The sequence below is a fragment of the Panthera pardus genome, unplaced genomic scaffold (assembly GCF_024362965.1).
Source record: "Panthera pardus isolate Hobbes unplaced genomic scaffold, ASM2436296v1 HiC_scaffold_26, whole genome shotgun sequence".
Taxonomy (NCBI): Eukaryota; Metazoa; Chordata; class Mammalia; order Carnivora; family Felidae; genus Panthera; species Panthera pardus.
This window is the reverse complement of record NW_026526832.1, coordinates 40,239,363-40,257,343: the sequence shown is the minus strand read 5'-3', so window position 1 is coordinate 40,257,343 and position 17,981 is coordinate 40,239,363. Positions and strand designations below refer to the sequence as shown.

General features: G+C 63.5%; 1 protein-coding gene across 1 annotated transcript in view; it reads left to right on the top strand.

Annotated features, from left to right (window-relative positions):
* Positions 1 to 492, top strand: part of TPO (thyroid peroxidase) — a 41,913-nt gene extending 41,421 nt beyond the window's left edge. Inside the window, exon 16 of the mRNA XM_019435840.2 lies at positions 79 to 492. Within this exon, the coding sequence (XP_019291385.2) occupies positions 79 to 117 (39 nt within the window). The 3' untranslated portion in view covers positions 118 to 492. The remainder of the gene's footprint in view (positions 1 to 78) is intronic.
* The last annotated feature ends 17,489 nt before the right edge of the window (positions 493 to 17,981 follow it).

The following is a 17,981-nucleotide window of genomic DNA, read 5'->3' as shown; positions in this document are numbered from 1 at the left end:
AATTAGCCCGGCCGAGACCCGAGGGCCGACGCGGGTCCCCCGTCTGTCCGTGTGCTCAGTGCGACTTGTCTCCCACAGGACCCGGCCTATGGATCGCAGACCCTCCTCTGCCGGTAGTAACCACAGGCGCCTGCTTGGAAACCCCGCGTGAGAACTTGCTTCCGGCTGATTCCTGGGAGCGCACGGCCGTCTCGGGGCATCTGGGGCAGAAGGGCACCCTGGAAACGACACGGCCCGGGCCTTTCCGTCCTGCAGGAAGCGAGCTGCTTCTGAACACTCAGAGCCGTGTGTCACACACACGTGTGCTGCCCCTTTGTGGGACGGTGATGGGACACAAGACAGTAGACTGCAGTTTACTGACCGGGGCATTCGAGGCTTCAAAACGGTTTCGTGTTCCCCAAATCACTCCCGAGGCTGTTTTCCACATCAGGGCCCGTCTGGCCTGTGGTCCAGTGACACTCAAGGGCGGACAAATAAATCCTCCCCTGACAACCGTCTGGCTGTGCGTGTGTGTGAGCCCGCCTGCCGGCTCCTCCTGGGGCTCCCGGACGGGGATTCACCGGCCCCTTCGTCCAGCCGGACAGACGGGGAGGCGCCGTGTCCACTGCGTTCAGGCATCGTCTCCCCCGCTCTCATCCTGGCTGCTGTCTTCTTCCTTCCACCCCGCTGCCTGCCCGCGCACCTGTTTCCTGCTTGTGCGTTTTTCCAGTGTCCTGTGCCCAGGTGGCCTTCGCGCCTGTGTCCTCTCCCGGCTGCCCTCCTCCGGGTGGGCCTGGAAGCAGGGCGACTCTCGGGGTCTGTCTCACCCCCGAGGGGTCGATGGCACAGTGTCCTGGGGCCCGGCCCCGCTCTGGACACATGCTGCCTGCCCCCAGCTCCCCTCACTCAGGCAACAGCCTAGAGGCCCTCTAAGGCCCCGGACCTGCTGGCGTCGGGGGACCGGTCATCCCCACAAAGCAGCTATTGTCATCGCCCTGCTTTTCCACACCGAGCGACCAAGCAGCAGCCTGGGTCCCTCCACGGTGGCCAGTCCCCCTGGGCCCAGCCGGGAGATGGGAAGAGCACAGACGCACCTGCCCGGGAACCTGGGGAGTTAGTGACTGAGGGACACACTCCTGGACACCTCTTCACGACGTGCCGGGAAGGAGGACACGGTAAGGAAACTGCCGAACGTCTGCGGCCCTGGCGTTCGGAACCCGCAGATCCTGTCATTCCCCACGGGTGCTGGGTCTTCCTGTGTCCCCAGACTCTCATTGCTGTTAATATGAAGTTAGTGACGACGATTCAGCCACAGTCAAGCACCCCGGCCAGAGCCCCCTCACCATCAGACGTGGGGGGCGTAGTGGACCCACAAACACTGCACACCGCGTGCTCCCCGGCCTGTGGACGGAGCCTTCCGGACAGGCTCTGACTCCGAGCGGTTTCCGTAAGGAGATGGGTGGACACGGATGGACAGTCCGCTGCCCCTCAGGGTCCCAGCCAGCCGCCAACAGCGCGACTCGTGCGCGGCCTCCGCTCCAGGCTCTTGTTTTGGGCTTTCCCCCTCGGGGCCTGTGCGCGTGGGGCCGGCCTCGTAGGCGGTGCTGATGAACAAGTAACGAGCCCGAAGGACGAGCCCAGCTCACGCGGTCCCGACGGCTCTCGGTCCGACGACCCCTCACTGGCCCTTCCGGTGCACACGTCCGTCCCGGGCGAGCCTCACCGCCGACCAGGGCCCCCCGTGGGGCAGGACCAGGCTTCGTGACAGGGCCTGGAGCACTTTTCCCACCAATGCCCCGTTCTCCTTGGCCGACGGCTCTGCCTGCCGGGTGCTGTGGGGAACGCAACCCACCCCGGCTGCTTTTTTCCAACCAGGCACCCGGCACCTTAGCCCCAGGGTTGGAAGAGCCTGTTTGGCTCAGGCAAATGGAGCTAATCGCCTCGGGAGGGGCCGGGTGGGGGCCGCCGAAGGCGACCCAGGGCGGCGCATTCCTTAGGGGACAGGGAGTGTCTGCATTACGGGAGCCTCCGTTTTCCTGCCCGTTGACGTTGGGGTGAGCCCTGCAGGGACACCAGTGCCACGGGTGGATGGGGGAGGCCAGGGGCCCCACTTCCTTCCAGACCTGGGCCCTGAGGGTTATAGCGCACGGGGGGCGTCTGAGCGGCCGCAGCGAAAGGGCCTCCGCCAGCACGTGCCCACGGGGACGGGAGGGGGACCGGGACACCGCGGGGAGCACAGAGGCAGCAGACAGCAGCACGTCCAGGGGTGAAGGGCCCAGGGTCGCAGCCGCACCCCAGGACCGGGCGGGTCGGCCGCAGCCAAAGGGGGGTCAGACGTTCTAGTCTAAAGCAAAAGAGGAATCGATGAAAAAGCCGTTGGTGAGGCAAACAGAAAGGTCGTGGCTGTGATTTCACTCCAGCAAAATTGTTGATGGATTTCACATCTTCTGTTTTCTTAGGGGCCTCTTAGAACCTGTTGTGCAAACACTGCATTCTGCAAATAGTTGTCAGTCTGCAGAAGGAACAGCGAGTGTCGGTTGTTCTGATGGCAAAACAGCCGAAAACAAAAATCGAGGCCTTAGCAAACGACGTAGAGAGGGTTTGCACGTCTGTCACATTGACCTTCGCCGTGGACACAGGTGATGTGGGCAGAGGTTCTCCCAGCTCACTCCCTCCCCACCTCAGCAGGGAGAAACCGAGGCAGCAGGCAACGGCTTTCCCGGCTCCGTGGGCCCGAAGCGCACTCCCTCAGACTCGCTGTGTCAGCGACGGCGTGGCCCTTGCAGAGTGGGGCTCCCCCGACGGGAGGGACCCCGGCCTGGCACAGGCGACCCCGGGCCAGTCCTCAGCACGGAGCTCCGGCCTTGGCCTGAAACCAGGTCAGGGCCCAAATGTGAAGCCGATGAGTTTGAAAGCGTCAGACCCTGTCCAGACGGCTGCGGGCGCAAAGGGGCTGCGGGAGCACCAGACCCGCTCGGCCTCTGTGGGCAAACCAGCCAGGGACAGCGGCCCAGCCCACGCGGACCCTGTGGCCCCACCTGTGTGCCTCAATGTGCCCCCCTGACCTCTGAGCACCCTGACCTTCACATGTCCCAACGCCCCTACACACCCTAACCTCCAGGCGCCCCCACCTCCAGGCTCCACGACCTCCAGGCGCCCCGACCTCCAGGCGTCCCCACCTCCAGGCGCCCCCACCTCCAGACACCCCGACCTCCAGGCGCCCCGACCTCCAGGCTCCCCCACCTCCAGGCTCCCCCACCTCCAGACGCCCCGACCTCCAGGCACCCCGACCTCCAGGCTCCCCGACCTCCAGGCGCCCCCACCTCCAGGCGCCCCGACCTCCAGGCTCCCCCACCTCCAGGCTCCCCCACCTCCGGGCACCCCCACCTCCGGGCGCCCCGACCTCCGGGCGCCCCGACCTCCAGGCGCCCCCACCTCCAGGCGCCCCGACCTCCAGGCTCCCCCACCTCCAGGCGCCCCGACCTCCAGGCGCCCCGACCTCCAGGCTCCCCCACCTCCGGGCACCCCCACCTCCGGGCGCCCCGACCTCCAGGCTCCCCCACCTCCAGGCTCCCCCACCTCCAGGCGCCCCGACCTCCGGGCTCCCCCACCTCCAGGCTCCCCCACCTCCAGACGCCCCGACCTCCGGGCGCCCCGACCTCCAGGCTCCCCCACCTCCAGGCGCCCCCACCTCCAGGCGCCCCGACCTCCAGGCTCCCCCACCTCCAGGCGCCCCCACCTCCGGGCGCCCCGACCTCCAGGCGTCCCCACCTCCGGGCGCCCCGACCTCCAGGCGTCCCCACCTCCGGGCGCCCCGACCTCCAGGCTCCCCCACCTCCGGGCGCCCCGACCTCCAGGCGCCCCCACTTCCAGGCGCCCCCACCTCCAGGCACCCCCACCTCCGGGCGCCCCGACCTCCGGGCGCCCTGACCTCCAGGCGTCCCCACCTCCAGGTGCCCACTGCACCTCATGTTACCCCCAGACAGCCCTTGAGGGAGGCAGGTGTATCTGGGAGAATAGTCCTGAGGGTTCCAGCCCCGCTCCGGACTCCGGCTGCAGTGCTCCCCGAGTGGTGTGCCAGTTACCAGGAGCTGTAGCAGGACCCGGGTGTGCTCCCCAGTCCCTGGCCAGGACGCCGGCCGCGGTGCTGGGCTCTGTCCTGTCGGGGTGGCTCGCATCTGGGGCCAGGCTGGAGGAGGCCACGCCCAGAGGGTGGAAGCGGATCCCAAGCCTTAGCAATTAAGATCCTTGGCAGGATTCATTTCCTTGTGGGTGTGGGACCGAGAGCAGCTTTCGGTGTCGGAGAAGAAGGGTTGACGTTGGGGGGTTTTGGTTTGTGTTTATTGGTCTTGGGGGATTTTTGTTCTGTTTATTTCGATTTGTTTTTCTTTTTCCGTGGCCAGTCAAAGCACGCCCACAGCTGGGAGAGGCCCCTCCCTGGGTCCCCGCCACGCCCCTCCCCCCAGGTGGATCCCAGCGAGGCAGTGATCTCACCGGAGGGCAAATGACAGCAGAGGGAGGGCCTCTGGCAAGAACAGGTGTCCACAGTGAGCTCAGAAGCCCCGCCCCTGTGCCGTTGCCTCCTGCACTTAAGGTAGGGGCCAGGGGGTGACCCCACCAGAAGGGGGCGTCTGTGCCCCGTCACACCCTTCCCGCCGCCCCAGGGGCCACTGAGTGTGAGAGTGTGACGGCCGATGGCACAGCCAAGGCTCAAGCCCACACGTGCTGAGCGTGGGTCCGCGAAACGGCCACCACTGTGCTGTGGAGGCGGCTTTTCCCCAGCCAGGGGCAGGAATACCCGCGGGCGGGCGCCCCCACCCAAGAGCAGCCCAGCCGGTGAGCAGGGCCATCCTCGCACCTTCAGCCGGGCCCCCGCAAAGGCGCCTCGGGTCTGGACCCGCCGGCCTCCCACGGCTCCGGCTCAGCCCTGCTCGCACCCGACGGGGTCCGGTCGGTGCCCCGCCCAGCACCCGGCCCTGCGTTTCCCTGCCTCGGGGACGGCCGGCTGCCCCTCGGTGGCTCGGGGCTGGTTCGTTCACGGGGACTGTGCAGATAGATGGCTGGAGGGCTCTGCAAAAGCGGGTGGCGTTTGCGAAGGACAGAGCTGAGCGGAGAAGCAAGGGCTTTGGGATCCCACTCCCTCTTTTGCAAAGTGTTGGAACGTCGCTGATCTCTCCGTCCTCCCCTGCACCCACCCGAGGGAGGGGTGTTGGACGGGGGAGCGGGTGCAGTCCTGGGACCTGGGGCTGGGGGGTGGGGGCAGGGTCTCTTTCCGGTGGCTTCCACAAAGGAGCATTAGAACAGCCTCTGTTAGCAGGAGGCCCCACCTCGGGTGTGGGGAAGTCGGCGGGGCCGGGGTCTCATGAGGGCTGGGAGGGCACAGGCGGTGGTCCCACCTCAGGACCTCCCCCCCCACCGGGCCCCAACTCCAGGGAAGCGGTCCATTCCGAAACACAAGAGCGTTTTCTGCACAGTTTTCGTGTCTTGAGCTCATTAAGCAAATCAGGACCCTGTCTTCCCAGCCAAAGTTCCTCCTCATTTCTGGACTGTGCGAGGCTCTTCGGTCACACATCCCACGGGGTTGCATCTGGGGTGATTGCGTTCTGCTGCGGCTCTGTGTACTTTTATAAAGATACTCCTGGGGCGCCTGGGTGGCTTGGTTGGTTAAGCGTCCGACTTCGGCTCAGGTCATGATCTCACGGTCCGTGAGTTCGAGCCCCGCGTCGGGCTCTGTGCTGACAGCTCAGAGCCTGGAGCCTGTTTCAGATTCTGTGTCTCCCTCTCTCTCTGCCCCTCCCCTGTTCATGCTCTGTCTCTCTCTGTCTCAAAAATAAATAAATGTTAAAAAAAAATTAAAAAAAAAAAAAAAAAAGATACTCCTTTATCCCTCATTTCAAGATGTGAGGTATAAATAAAAAAGCATTGACGACATTCAGTGGAATGTCATTTACTTATTTTCGGCCTACATTACTTCCTTAGAAAACAGCAGACAATAGCAGGAGCCTCTTGGGCAGCTGCGGATAATCCTTTTCGCGTTAAATGGTTTGCTACGAAATTCTTCTTCTTTATACAACACTTAGGACACTGTGTTGATTTTTAAACTGTGCAGATAAGTTCTTTTAGCTGTGAGATTCATTTCAGGATAGCAAAGACGCACTATACAACACTTGCTGTAACAAGGCAGGGTGGAAACTTCTGGCTTGAAATTTTAGTCCTAATTCTCACTAAAGTACAAATGACTGATATTATTTCCATGCCTCAGAAGAGGCTGTCATGGGGGCTCCTGGACGGCTCAGTCGGTTAAGCATCCGATTTCAGCTCAGGTCATGATCTCGTAGTTCATGAGTTCGAGCCTCACATCAGGCCCTGTGCTGACAGCTCGGAGCCTGGAGCCTGCTTGGGACTCTGTGTCTCCCTCTCTCTCTGCCCCTCCCCTGCTCACTCTCTGTCTGTCTCTCTCTCTGAAAAATAAATAAACACTAAAACAATTTAAACAACATATTTATAAAAAAAGAATAGGCTATCATGGGGGAGGTAGCAAAGAGGGCAGGGGGTGAGTTTGGGGGTCCCAGAAGCCACGCTGGCCAAGGGCCACCTCTCCCCCAGCACCTGAGGGACAAGTTGGTTCCCTGGAGAGCATCACTTCCTCCTCTCAAAGCTTCGGGCCTAGAATATGAAGAAAAACATTCACCCGAAAAGTCCTCGGGAAGGAAAACCTTCGAGGAAGCAGGACCTCGTAAGAGCATATCCTGGTTCCCCGAATGGAGAGTCTGTTTCGCAGCCCGGGAAACGGTCTCCGCTGACACGGCGCTGCTGGGGCTCCGCTGTGACTCTCGCCTCTGCCCCGGGCGGGTGAGGGCGCAGGGCTCGGGGCTGGAAAGTGAACAGGGACGGCAAGGGGGCAGGAGGTGGGGGTCCGGTGAGCAGATGGCTTCGCGGTGCCCGCAGAGGGTCCCCAGGCCGCCCCGAGGTCTCGTGAAGCCCCTGCCGCGGAGCTCCCCACGGGACCCCACACGGCCTTGCCGTCTGAACCAGTGATCCGTTATCAAACATGTTTTTAAAAGCAAAAAATCTGAGAATTTTGTAAAAGCTTTGACCCCCCCTCCCCGCAGTAATACGTAAATCAGAAAACAAGCAAAGTTTGGAGCCCATTTTATTGCATTGCATGAAAATTGATATCCGTGATGCAGACAGAATATAAAATCCATCTGGACAAAGACGCCCCCTTTTTTTTCATGGAAATTAAACCATCACTTATGGAAAGAAGTTTAAATGAACTGTAAGATGCGCGGTACGGGACAAAAGGTAAATATCCGCTATGCTCCAGAGGGGAGGTTGAGGAGGCTGTAATCACTTGTGCAGGAGGGCGGGCGGAGCCCCTGTGGCCTGGGGCCCACGGCCAACCCCACACACCACCCGCCTTGGAAGTGGTTTCCTGGGCCTCCTGCGGTGGTCCGGCCTCTCGGGACGCGGTCCCATCGGTAAAATCATGATTGCCTGAAAACAGGCATAGACTTCTCTGCGGAGGGCCACACAATGTCTTGGGCTTAGAGGGAGCTGTGGTCTCTGCCACGGCAAGTGGCCGTGGACAGATGAGCACCAACAAAATTTCATGCCCAAAACAGGCAGTAGGTGACGTTGGCGGGGACACCACCATCGCTGGCCCCAGGGCTCAGAGTGCGGACTTCGTCCATGGGTGGGGCTCGCAGCTGGTGACCCACCTGAGCACGGGGTCCGCAAGCCGTCCCGCCGGGCGGAGGCCACGGGGAGACCCTTCTGCCGGTGGCAAGAACCCAGCAGGGACCGTGGTGGTTTCTCACGCTAACCCGGGCCCCACGTGGCCGTCCCGGGACCAATGGGACAGACACGACGCCGTGAAGGGAGCCGGAAGAGTGGTGGCCCCGGGGCGTGGCCGGGTCGGGTCGGTCCTCGGATGAAGGACTTCGGTCTGGGCAGGGGGGATGGAGAAGCGGGGAGCACTCGGCCCCACCCTCAGGAGTGCTCGCGTCCACGGCCCCGTGTGCAGGGGATAGGCCCAGCTCGCCTCCAGGGAGAGGACAGCTGGCCCTGGGGACGTGATCCTGGGCAGAGGGGAGATGGGCAGAGCAGCCCCCGGACCCGTCCGGGCCACGAGGCTGACACCACCCTCCCCGCGGCCTCCTCTCTGCACGCCCTGCCCTTTCTTGGGGCAACCTGACCCTTGCCTGGACCCCAAACATCCGCAGGCCTCAAGGCCGTGTCCCCTGCTCATCTGACCGTCACCCAAGTCCCCACCCAGTGACCAGACGGGACGTCACCATCTCAGAGGTGCCCACAGTCCCCAAGGCGTCCTTCCCCGGGGACAGCGGGCTGAGTGTCCCCCAACCTGCCGGAAGGGACTGCTCTCCTTCCCATCCCTGACCTGCGGTGTCCCCGCGGACCTGCGGCCCCACGAGGGGGCGCCACAGCCACACAGGATAGTGTTCCCAGAAGTCACCAAAGCGCACGTCAGACAGACCGATGTTTTTCTCGTGGAAACCTTTGAGTATTTCTCTTCCTAACATCGTCAGAGTTGTTTTCATCGGTAACACATCTCAGAAGCCATTGTTCTTGAAACTCTGAAGAGAAAATGAAATACTGAAAGAGCCAACATCACCTCCTCCAGGAAGCCTCTCTGGCCTGTCCCTCGAGTCCACCTGCCTCTTCATAATCCCCTCACAAACGCGGGTGCACAGATTCTCCTCATCTGGGACCCCATCTCCTTGGGCACAGGAAGCCCACGGGGCTTGTTTTCAGGGGCCTGCGCTTACGGATCGAGTGATTATCACAGGAAATTCCTGACTCCCAGCAACTCAAACCGGTACTCAAAAAAAAGGAAAAAAGGGGCGCTTGGGTGGCTCAGTTAAGCGTCTGACTTTGGCTCAGGTCATGATCTCGCGATTCATGAGTTCGAGACCCGCATCGGGCTCTGTGCTGACAGCTCAGAGCCTGGCGCCTGTTTCGGATTCTGTGTCTCCCTCTCTCTGACCCTCCCCTGCTCATGCTCTGTCTCTCTCTGTCTCAAAAATAAATAAAAACATTAAAAAAATTTTTTTTGAAAAAAAAAGGGAAAAAAGTGTGTTTTTTTTTTTCTCTTGTGGCGAGAATTTTAGCACCTCCTTCCTGCTATGTCCGCGGACGGGAGACACGTCCCGGAGCTGCCCTGGGGGGTATTTCGGACCAGAGAGCTGTCGCCTTGGAAGGCCGCAGAGGCTGGAGGGAGCAGCCAGCCCTCTGCCTGCGGGGTCGGACGACACAGTGTCCCTCCAGCCCCGCCTCGCGGTGGGGCACGCGGGCGTGAATTCCTCAGGCCAGAGCAGGAGGGGGGACAATGGCCTCACCGAGACGCCGGCGTGTCCTCCGGTTAGAGAGCAGCCCGAGGTGAGCAGACAGTGAGCAGGCGACACCGTCCTCAAATGTGGCCCTGGTGTCCACACACACAGAAGCTGGAAAAGCTACTTTCTTAAGAGCACAGCGCACGACACTCTCCACAGGCTTGCGGACATCGGTCTTGCAGCCGGGCTCACTTCGGCGCAGGCCAGGCAGCCTTTCGTCCTCAGCGGCCCTCGATCTCTGGGAACCTGGCCGGACGGGCCCTCCGTGCGCTGATGGCCGGGCGGCGAGGGGGGGCCCCAGAGCGCGGGGGCGCACGGCGGGGAGCAGGGAGGCTCCATCCTCCAGAGAAGCACGTCTCCCGGCCCAGGCTAGAGGGAAGGGGTCAGATGCCACGGGGGCCACGAGGCTGGCGTCCGTCACAGGGTCCCGGCGTCCCCAGTACGGTCGGAGGAAGGGGTTCCTTCCAGCACGAGCCAGGACGTCCTAAACTCCACCCGACGCCTGAGGAGAGACAGCAGGCGAGACACGAGGGGCTCCGCGGTGACCGCGTGGGAAGTCCTGGTCCCGGGGCTTTTCCTCCGGTCCCTTGCCCACCCGGGCTCTCGTGGCCGTGCTGCAAGCCAGACCCCCCCGCCCCCAGGCTGGACGCCCGTCTTGCCCCACCGCTGACCCCACCCACACCCGCGTGGAGCCGGCCCCACGTCCACAGCGCGTCCCCGCCCTCCCTGGCTCAGCATCAGCCACGCCTCAGCCGTGGGCCTCACGTCCAAAGCTACAGACATTTGGTATTGTCAGAAAAACGGCTATTTCCTGGTGAAACGTGTCCCTTAAGCCACATGGGCTGCTAGTCCTGACCGCAGAAGCTGCAAGTCAGGAGCCAGGGCGGCGCCGTTCGCAGCCGGAAGGCAAAGGTTTCGGATGAACAAGAGGGTAGAACTGCCGGGCTGGGGACGGCTCGCCTGAGTGGCAGAAACAGGAAGAAGGGATTTGGGGGGATCTGGCATGTGCTCCGTGGGATCTGGGTCCCTTTACAGACCGTCGAGGGCCTGAATGGGCCGCTTCAACATCGGGGTGTGCATCACGCATCATGGAGGGCGCGGGTGGTGAGGGTCCGCCGTACCTCAGGACCCAGCTCTGTCCCGGGACGGGAGTCTCCTTCTGGAGAACGACGGGGTGGGGGGGCGTGGGGGGCAAGGAGCAGACGGGGAGGGACAAACAGGAAGCATCTGGTTATGGCACCGCAGCCGGCCTTTTGGGGGCGGACGGGGCGCTCACAGGGGCACGGGGTGCAGTGACCAGGCAGGATGGGCTCCATTCCCGGCCTAGAAATCTGCCTCAACGGGAGAACTTGGCATTTCATCCCTATCGGTCCCAAACCTCCGGAAGGTTCCGAGAAGGAAGGCAGCCAAGTCTGGCTGAGGTCCTGAAGGGAGCTTCCGCGGCTGTGAGGAGGTTCTGGAGCCAGGACGTGGGCGCACGCGGACCTGAGTTCATTCCAGAATGTGCTGGGAGGTGGGCACACAGAGAAGGTTCAGAGCCTGTGTGCCCCAGCTCCCCTGGGACCGCTGGCCGTTTTCAGAGGCACTTGGGGCCGTCCCGCGGGGGCCGCCTGTCACGTGCATCGTGGGGCCACAGTGCTCGCGAGCTTCCCTCCCCGTGCGGGGACTAGACACGAGGGAGGGCTCCTGCGGCTCCTCCCTGCCCCGCGTGACAAGAGCCTGAGACACTGAACACAGACCCCGTCGGGCCCCCGCCCCCTCCCCCACAGATGGGCTCCGTGCGGTAAGAGCCCCTCTGGAGAACACAGAGCTGCCTACAAACGCCACGAGAATCTGCACCTGCCACGAGAACTGATTTCTGTTGGCAGCATTGGAACCCTCTCTCCCCAACCCCAAACGGAAAAACAATTTTCACTGGAAACGCTCTGGACGACGTGGTTGGTGAGAGCTGTCTTTCTTACGGGCTGTGGTTTCACCAAGGGGAGGCCTTCCCCTTGGCCGTGGGCTGTGGCTGCTTTGCGTCTTTTCCAGTCAAACCCGTGCCCTTCCTGCTCCGACTCTGTGCATCCGAGCAGCCGAGGTGCAGGTCAGGTCAGCTCAGGGCGCTGTGTGGCTCGGGATCCCCGCTCACATAGAGGCCTCGCCCACCTGTCTGCTGCCCTGGAGCCACTCGGACAGAGCGGCCTCGCTTCGTCTGGACCTGAGCGTCCCTGGGGCCGTCCCAGCTGCAGGTGGCCGGCCCCCACCCCGTCCCCACCGCAGGTGGCCGGCCCTCACCCCGTCCCCCAGCTGCAGGTGGCCGGCCCCCACCCCGTCCCCCAGCTGCAGGTGGCCGGCCCCCACCCCGTCCCCACCGCAGGTGGCCGGCCCCCACCCCGTGTGCCGAAGCGCTGGGCTGGCGGGGAGTCCGCGAGGGGGGAGCAGGGCTTCCTGAGGCCCGCAGACTGAGACCCCCAACCACACGGGAGGACAGGCACCGGGAAGCCGCACGTTCCCGCGTCTGAGAGGTCGGTCCCTCGCCTCGCCCAGAGCACGCGCCCCACGGCCGTCCCCGACGTCCCTCCTCCTGCTCGCTATCCGGGGTCCCCTTGTGACTTCGCCTGTTCGCGGAAGTGCGCTGCAGCCCCGGATCGGCACTGTCAGGCCGCTGGCGCCCCAGGAAGCGGGGGGGCCGCCCTGCCCACGGTCCTGCCGCGGGGACGAGGCCACGCCCCAACTTCCTGCTTCAGCTCCTCCCGCAATCGAAGCTCCTTCTCGCGGTCCACTCGGCGGCGCGGTCTGCGTGGGCGTTTGGGGGCAATTTTGTGCTTGGTGGCGGTTCCTCCGTTAAGATGGCCGCTCTGGGCAGCCTCACGGGGACCGCCCACGAGGCGGAGGTCACGTTCAAGCCAGGGGATCACAAGCTGGAGGAAGCGGGGGCACGACACCTGGATACGTGAATGAAGTGAATGTGTCCGTCCTGCACGGGAGCTGCGTGCCCTGCGGTTACATGCGTGTGATTTAGAAACTCAGTGGCCCCCGAGACACACGGTGGCAGAGCCCCTGGCCCCTCTGCACGGCCGCTGGGGCCACATCTCGCTGCGAGGACCAGCCTCCACCCCGGCCGCCGCTTGTGCTGGAGAAACGCGCCTCCTCTGGGCATCGGTTCCCATCGAAGCTGCCGTATTCCCACCAACCCCCAAGGTGACTGACCCAGCCCGGCCAGCGGCCGCTTCTCCCTGGGTCTGTGAACAGCGTCTGGACCCTGGGCCTCCTGGTCTCTTCTGGGGGCAGGGGGGGGCAGGGGGAGCAGGGGACACGCTGTGGACGCTCACCCAGCTTCACGTTCCCGCTGAGCAGAGGCTCTAAGACACCGAGCGGGAGGTGGGGACCAGCAGGGGCGGAGCCCTGACAGTAGAGGGTCCTGCGGTCACCCTGGAGACCCCCCTGGAGGGCGGCAGCTGCATTCCCTTGGCCTCTGCTGGTTCCAGCGACAAAGGCTCTGACATTCCAAGCTGTGGGTCTGGAGTCAACGCTTCCTGTTTTAGATTCCAGCCGGAGGGTGTGCTCGGCGTCCCCCAGAGTCTCCGAGGCACCAGCAAATCCCGCCGTCCCTTCCCAAGGAGGCAAGCGCAGGGGACGCCAACGCTGACGCTGCTCCAGGAGAGAGGAAGGTGCTACTGGCCCCGTCCTACCTGAAGAGAACGCGAACCTGAAAGGTGCCTGTGGAGTCGTGCTGTTCGGAAGCCGGTCTCACAAGAAAAACTCAAAGCAAACGTTGGTTTTCCACTGCAGCACGTTGGCCGTTAGAGTGAACAAGAAGGCGGGAAAAGAGCAAATCTCTTGGTGCCTCAGAAATGCCCGGAGAAGGTGCTGGAAACACCTGTGGAGCCGAGGAGCCGGTTGCCGCGGGAACGAGGGGCCGCGAGGCCACACCAGAGGGCGAGGCCACGGCAGAAGGCACGTGTACTTTGTTCCACATGATCAGCTCTGAGCTTGAAAACAGTGACCCGTAAGTCACCTACTCACGTTACAAAAACCATGAATCAAAATCATTTTAATACAGAGAAAACAGTCAAAACTTACACAGAACGTAAGAACTGTGGCCACTTACGCATCTAGGAAGCAAATCCCACTTGTCACCATGTGTCTCCCTCTCTGAGACCCAAGCCAGCCTGCAGAGAGGAGAGTCCAGAAGCCCGAGCGACGTGCACGTAAACGCAGTGGGGTAGGCATTGTTTTGGTCTCCACTCGCCACAGAGAACTTCAGGGACAACCGGGGCCCCCAGCTGCTCCCTGGGAAGACACACGTCTTCATCTTCTGCCACGGGAGGGACACCAGTGACGAAGGGGGGGCTGGTGGAGCGCTCAGGAAAACCGAGGCACGAGGACAGCAGACACCGGAACAGGGCCGGGAGCCCAGGGTCTGCGTCTTCTTGGCTTTGATACATGAAATCACTTTCCTTTCCTTTGATAACCCGTGTTGTTTCCCAAATTATCACAAACCAGGCGGCTTTAAACCAAAGGAACTTGTCCTCTACTGTTCTGGAAGCTGGAGACCCAAAGTCAAGGTATGGGCAGGGCAGGGCCGCATCGCTGATTCCTGGGCTCGTGGCCACCGTGTCCCTGCTTCCTGGGCTGGTGGCCGCTGCGTCCCTGCTTCCTGGGCTCGTGGCCGCCGTGTGCTCTTCCCTGCGTCTCTGCGCGTCCTCTTGTGCCTCTCACAAGGGTGCCGTGGGATTTAGGGCCATCGCCTCACAGCACAATTGCTTCCTGCCCTTACCTTAATTACATCTGCAAAGACCCTTCCTCCAAATAGTCACTAATGAGGCCCGGGCGACTTGGATTTGGGGGACACTATTCGACCCCCCACACCCCCTCCAATAACTCCCTTTGCTCTGATGAGAGCCTCACATCCTTGGTCCAACGCCCAAGGGTGTGCGTGCTCTGGTGGCCCCCAGCCCCGTCCTGGGCCCATCTCAGGTCAGACACAGGCGCCTGGCGGCCTCTCCTCCAATGTGCCACACGTGTCCCACTGCAGGACCCTCCTCCTGTCCTCACCACCCTGCCGTGTTATTACAGACACTTCCCTCTGATCCACTTACCCGTATTATGACGTTACTGTGGCCGTCTTCCCAGGCCCGTGTGCCCACCTCTGCCCGCAGTGTGTCACCGGGGCCAGGGGGAGCTCCCTGCGCGGTCCACACACAATTCAGGGGCAGACCAGACCTCCGGAAGATCCTGGTCTGCGGCTAACAACCCCTGGTGAGCTGTGCTCCGTCCTCAATAGCACGAACCTGACACGTTCTGTGGGGCGCACCGTTTGCCGCAGGAGATGCCGGGACACCTGCACGAACCCCCTCGCTGCCTCAGCAACGGGGCTCTCCCAGCCCGCGGACCCTCCAGACCTTCATCCCGGGACTGGTGCCCTACAGCGTGTCTCCTTCGCAAACCCCTGAGGCCAGCTTTATTTCATTTCAAGCCCGGGGGGCAGGAACTGAGGTGTCAGGCAGTGGGGGCAGGGCTTGCGTGGGGCCCGAGCCGCACACACACCAGAGAGGAGGCGGCCGCCACAGAAGGAGCTGGACGCCGTCCACAAACGCGCTGTTCCCAGGAAGGTGGAAAGTATGTGATGAGAACAGCAGATGGTTCCAAACTCCCAGCCCCGGGAAGGAGGCCCTGGCACAGCTGGGGACACTCGGGAGTCCACTAGGCGGGGTCCCTTGGTCGGGGGGCAGGGGTCCTGCACAGAAGCCGCCTGGGCTGTCCCAGGCTCCCCGTGCCGGCCAGCGTCCCATCCCCTCCTGTTGACGGGGGAGCAGGACCCGCAGGCAGAGCCCTGGGGGTCGACCCCGGCCCGGCGACCTCAGAGGGGTCACTGAGCCAAACAGACAATGAGGTTAACTCGGTCGCGACCCAAAGTCAGACGTCCCAATGCCTCAGACCCACCACTGGCCTTCCTCCCGCCTGCTGCCCAGCTCAGCGGTCTCCGGGGCTCCCTTCCTACCAGGAGGGCAACGGTGTAAGCCGACGGGCTCACGGCCCCCTTGGGTTTAAGGAACCCCAGAGAATGACACGGTGACGTTGTCACCTACGGAGAGAGCACTGCGCACACAGGCGACCATGTTGGGCACTGAACTAAGCAGGACAGAAACCAGGAGGGGCCGGTGGACTCCCCCAGACCTACTGCCTCTGTGAAGAGGTCACTGATTTCAACATTCAGATCGCTTTCGTGCGCAGAAAGTCCACAGCCTTTCCAATTAGCAGGGTGACTAAGGAAAAAGGGAAACTCCGTTTATAAGCCTGACGGAAGGATTTTATACAAACCCTCCCGCCTGCACACCCTAACCGGGGCACGCTCTTCCTTCCCACACTCTGGGAACCAACCCCACATCCACCTCAGTGCACGGACCGCGTCTTCTGCACCACCTGTGACCACGATCGAGATGCCAACGTCTACCGTTAGGGACAAAAATCACCTCAACCACACAGCAGGGGGACCTTCTCACCCACTTTTATCGGGGTGATTGGACCCTGAAAATCCGAGACGTGACCAGATACCAGTACGTCCGTTTCCTGGAAGCAGGCTGTGAGCGCGAGCCTGGGGCCACAAGGGCGGTGACCACGGAGAGGGTCCACCAGTGTCTGCAGGCAGACATGTCCTCCGTGACTTCTGCTCAGTCCCCAATGGCGTCACACTCGGTAGGACTGGACTCCTATTCACCTGCCTGCAGCGATGTCTGCCCGTGGGGACACTGGGCTCTGTCCTTGGGGTGTGCGGCCTGGCACAGAGACCTCGCGGGCCAGGGCATATGACCAGGAAAGACCCCAGAGGAGGTGGGGACTGGGGCCGAGGGACGGGGGTGTTGCAACAGGAGGCTCCTGGCCAGCAGCAGGGGTGGCCAGTGGGGGGAGGGGGGTCAGCGGGGGTGGCCAGTGGGGGCGGTCAGTGGGAGGGCCAGCGGGGGGCGGCCAGTGGGGGGTCAGCAGGGGATGGCCAGTGGGGGGGTGGCCACTGGGGGGGGCGGCCAGTGGGAGGGTCAGCAGGGGGTGGCCAGTGGGGGGGGGGGGTCAGTGGGGGGGCGGCCAGTGGGGGAGGTCAGTGGGGGGGGCCAATGGGGGGTCAGTGGGGGGGGCGGCCACTGGGGGGGGCGGCCAGTGGGAGGGTCAGTGGGGGGGGCGGCCAGTGGGGGGTCAGCAGGGGATGGCCAGTGGGGGGGGGGTCAGTGGGGGAGGCCAGTGGGGGGTCCGCCAGTGGGGGGTCAGCGAGGGGGCGGCCAGTGGGGGGGTCAGCGGGGGGGGGCGGCCAGTGGGGGATCAGCAGGGGATGGCCAGTGGGGGGGTTAGTGGGGGGGTCAGTGGGGGGGCAGCCAGTGGGGGGTCAGCGAGGGGGGCGGCCAGTGGGGGGACCAGCGGGGGGTGGCCAGTGGGGGGGGCAGTGGGGGGGTCAGTGCAGGGGGGGCGGCCACTGGGGGGTCAGCCACTGGGGGGGGTCAGTGCGGGGGGGGGGGGCCAGTGGGGGGGTCAGCCACTGGGGGGTCAGTGGGGGGGGGCCAGTGGGGGGTCAGCCAGTGGGGGATCAGTGCGGGGGGGGGGGGAACCAGTGGGGGGTCAGTGGGGGGCGGCCAGCAGGCGTGGCAGGATGCACCCAGTCAGCGGGGGGAGCTATCAGTAGGAATGGCCCCATCCCCCTCCCCCGCTGTGTCCCCCCACCAGCCACCTTCCTGCCGAAAGTCGCGGGGGGAAGTCTTGTCAGCCTCAGAGTGCACGAGAGCTGTGGGCCCTGGGACTGGTGCTCGGGATCTCCCGGGGGCCCCGGACCCCATCTGGGTCACCGGGGTGACACCGGGGTGGGCGCTCGGGGGAAGCTACAGGGCCCGTGATGCGGCCTGCAGCCCTGCTGGGGTCAGGCCGTGCCGCGCGGAAGCCGTGCGGGCCAAGTCTCCTCCTGGGGGTGGGGGTGGGGGGCTCCAGAGGAAGACGTGCCTCCAGCCCAGCCCCCGGCAGACGGCTGGACAGCGGGCCGGCCCGGCAGGCGTGCTCACCGGCCGGAGGACCAGATTCATTTGCAAAGCAAACGGTCAACCAAACCGGGATTTTTACTAACGCTCTGGGTCACCGACTGGCCTTCTCGAGGCCACAGATCACGTGGCTGCGAGGACAGCTCAGGACCCGGCAGGCTCGTGGCCCGCTGCCCCACGCAGGCCCGCCTGTGCTGTAAGACCTTGTGAGGAGAAGCCGGACTTCGGGGTTTCTGTGTGGGAGTGCCTAAGCTTTGTGACGGTCCGTGTGCCACGAAAAGGCACGTCACTAGAAGAATCCGGTGACTTCCGCCTTCAGCATCCCCCCCTCCCACCCCGAGATTGGGGAGCTCTGACGCTTACGGGTTATCTTTCCTGCACACGTGACACGGCGTCTCTACACACGAGTTACGAGACCGATCGTTTCCGTGTAACACGGCCGCTGATCTCCAACGTCCACACTCGTCGGTCACACCTGGCAAACACACCTGCGGATGCACTTGGCTAACACAACGGGCGGTGTCTGTGGGCAGGACCCAGGGGGGAAGCCCGTCGGCATGCGGATCAGATCGTTCCTGGATGTGTCACACTGCCCGCAGAGGAAACCAGTTCATCAGTCCGTGGACCACAAACGCACTGACCCCCGGGG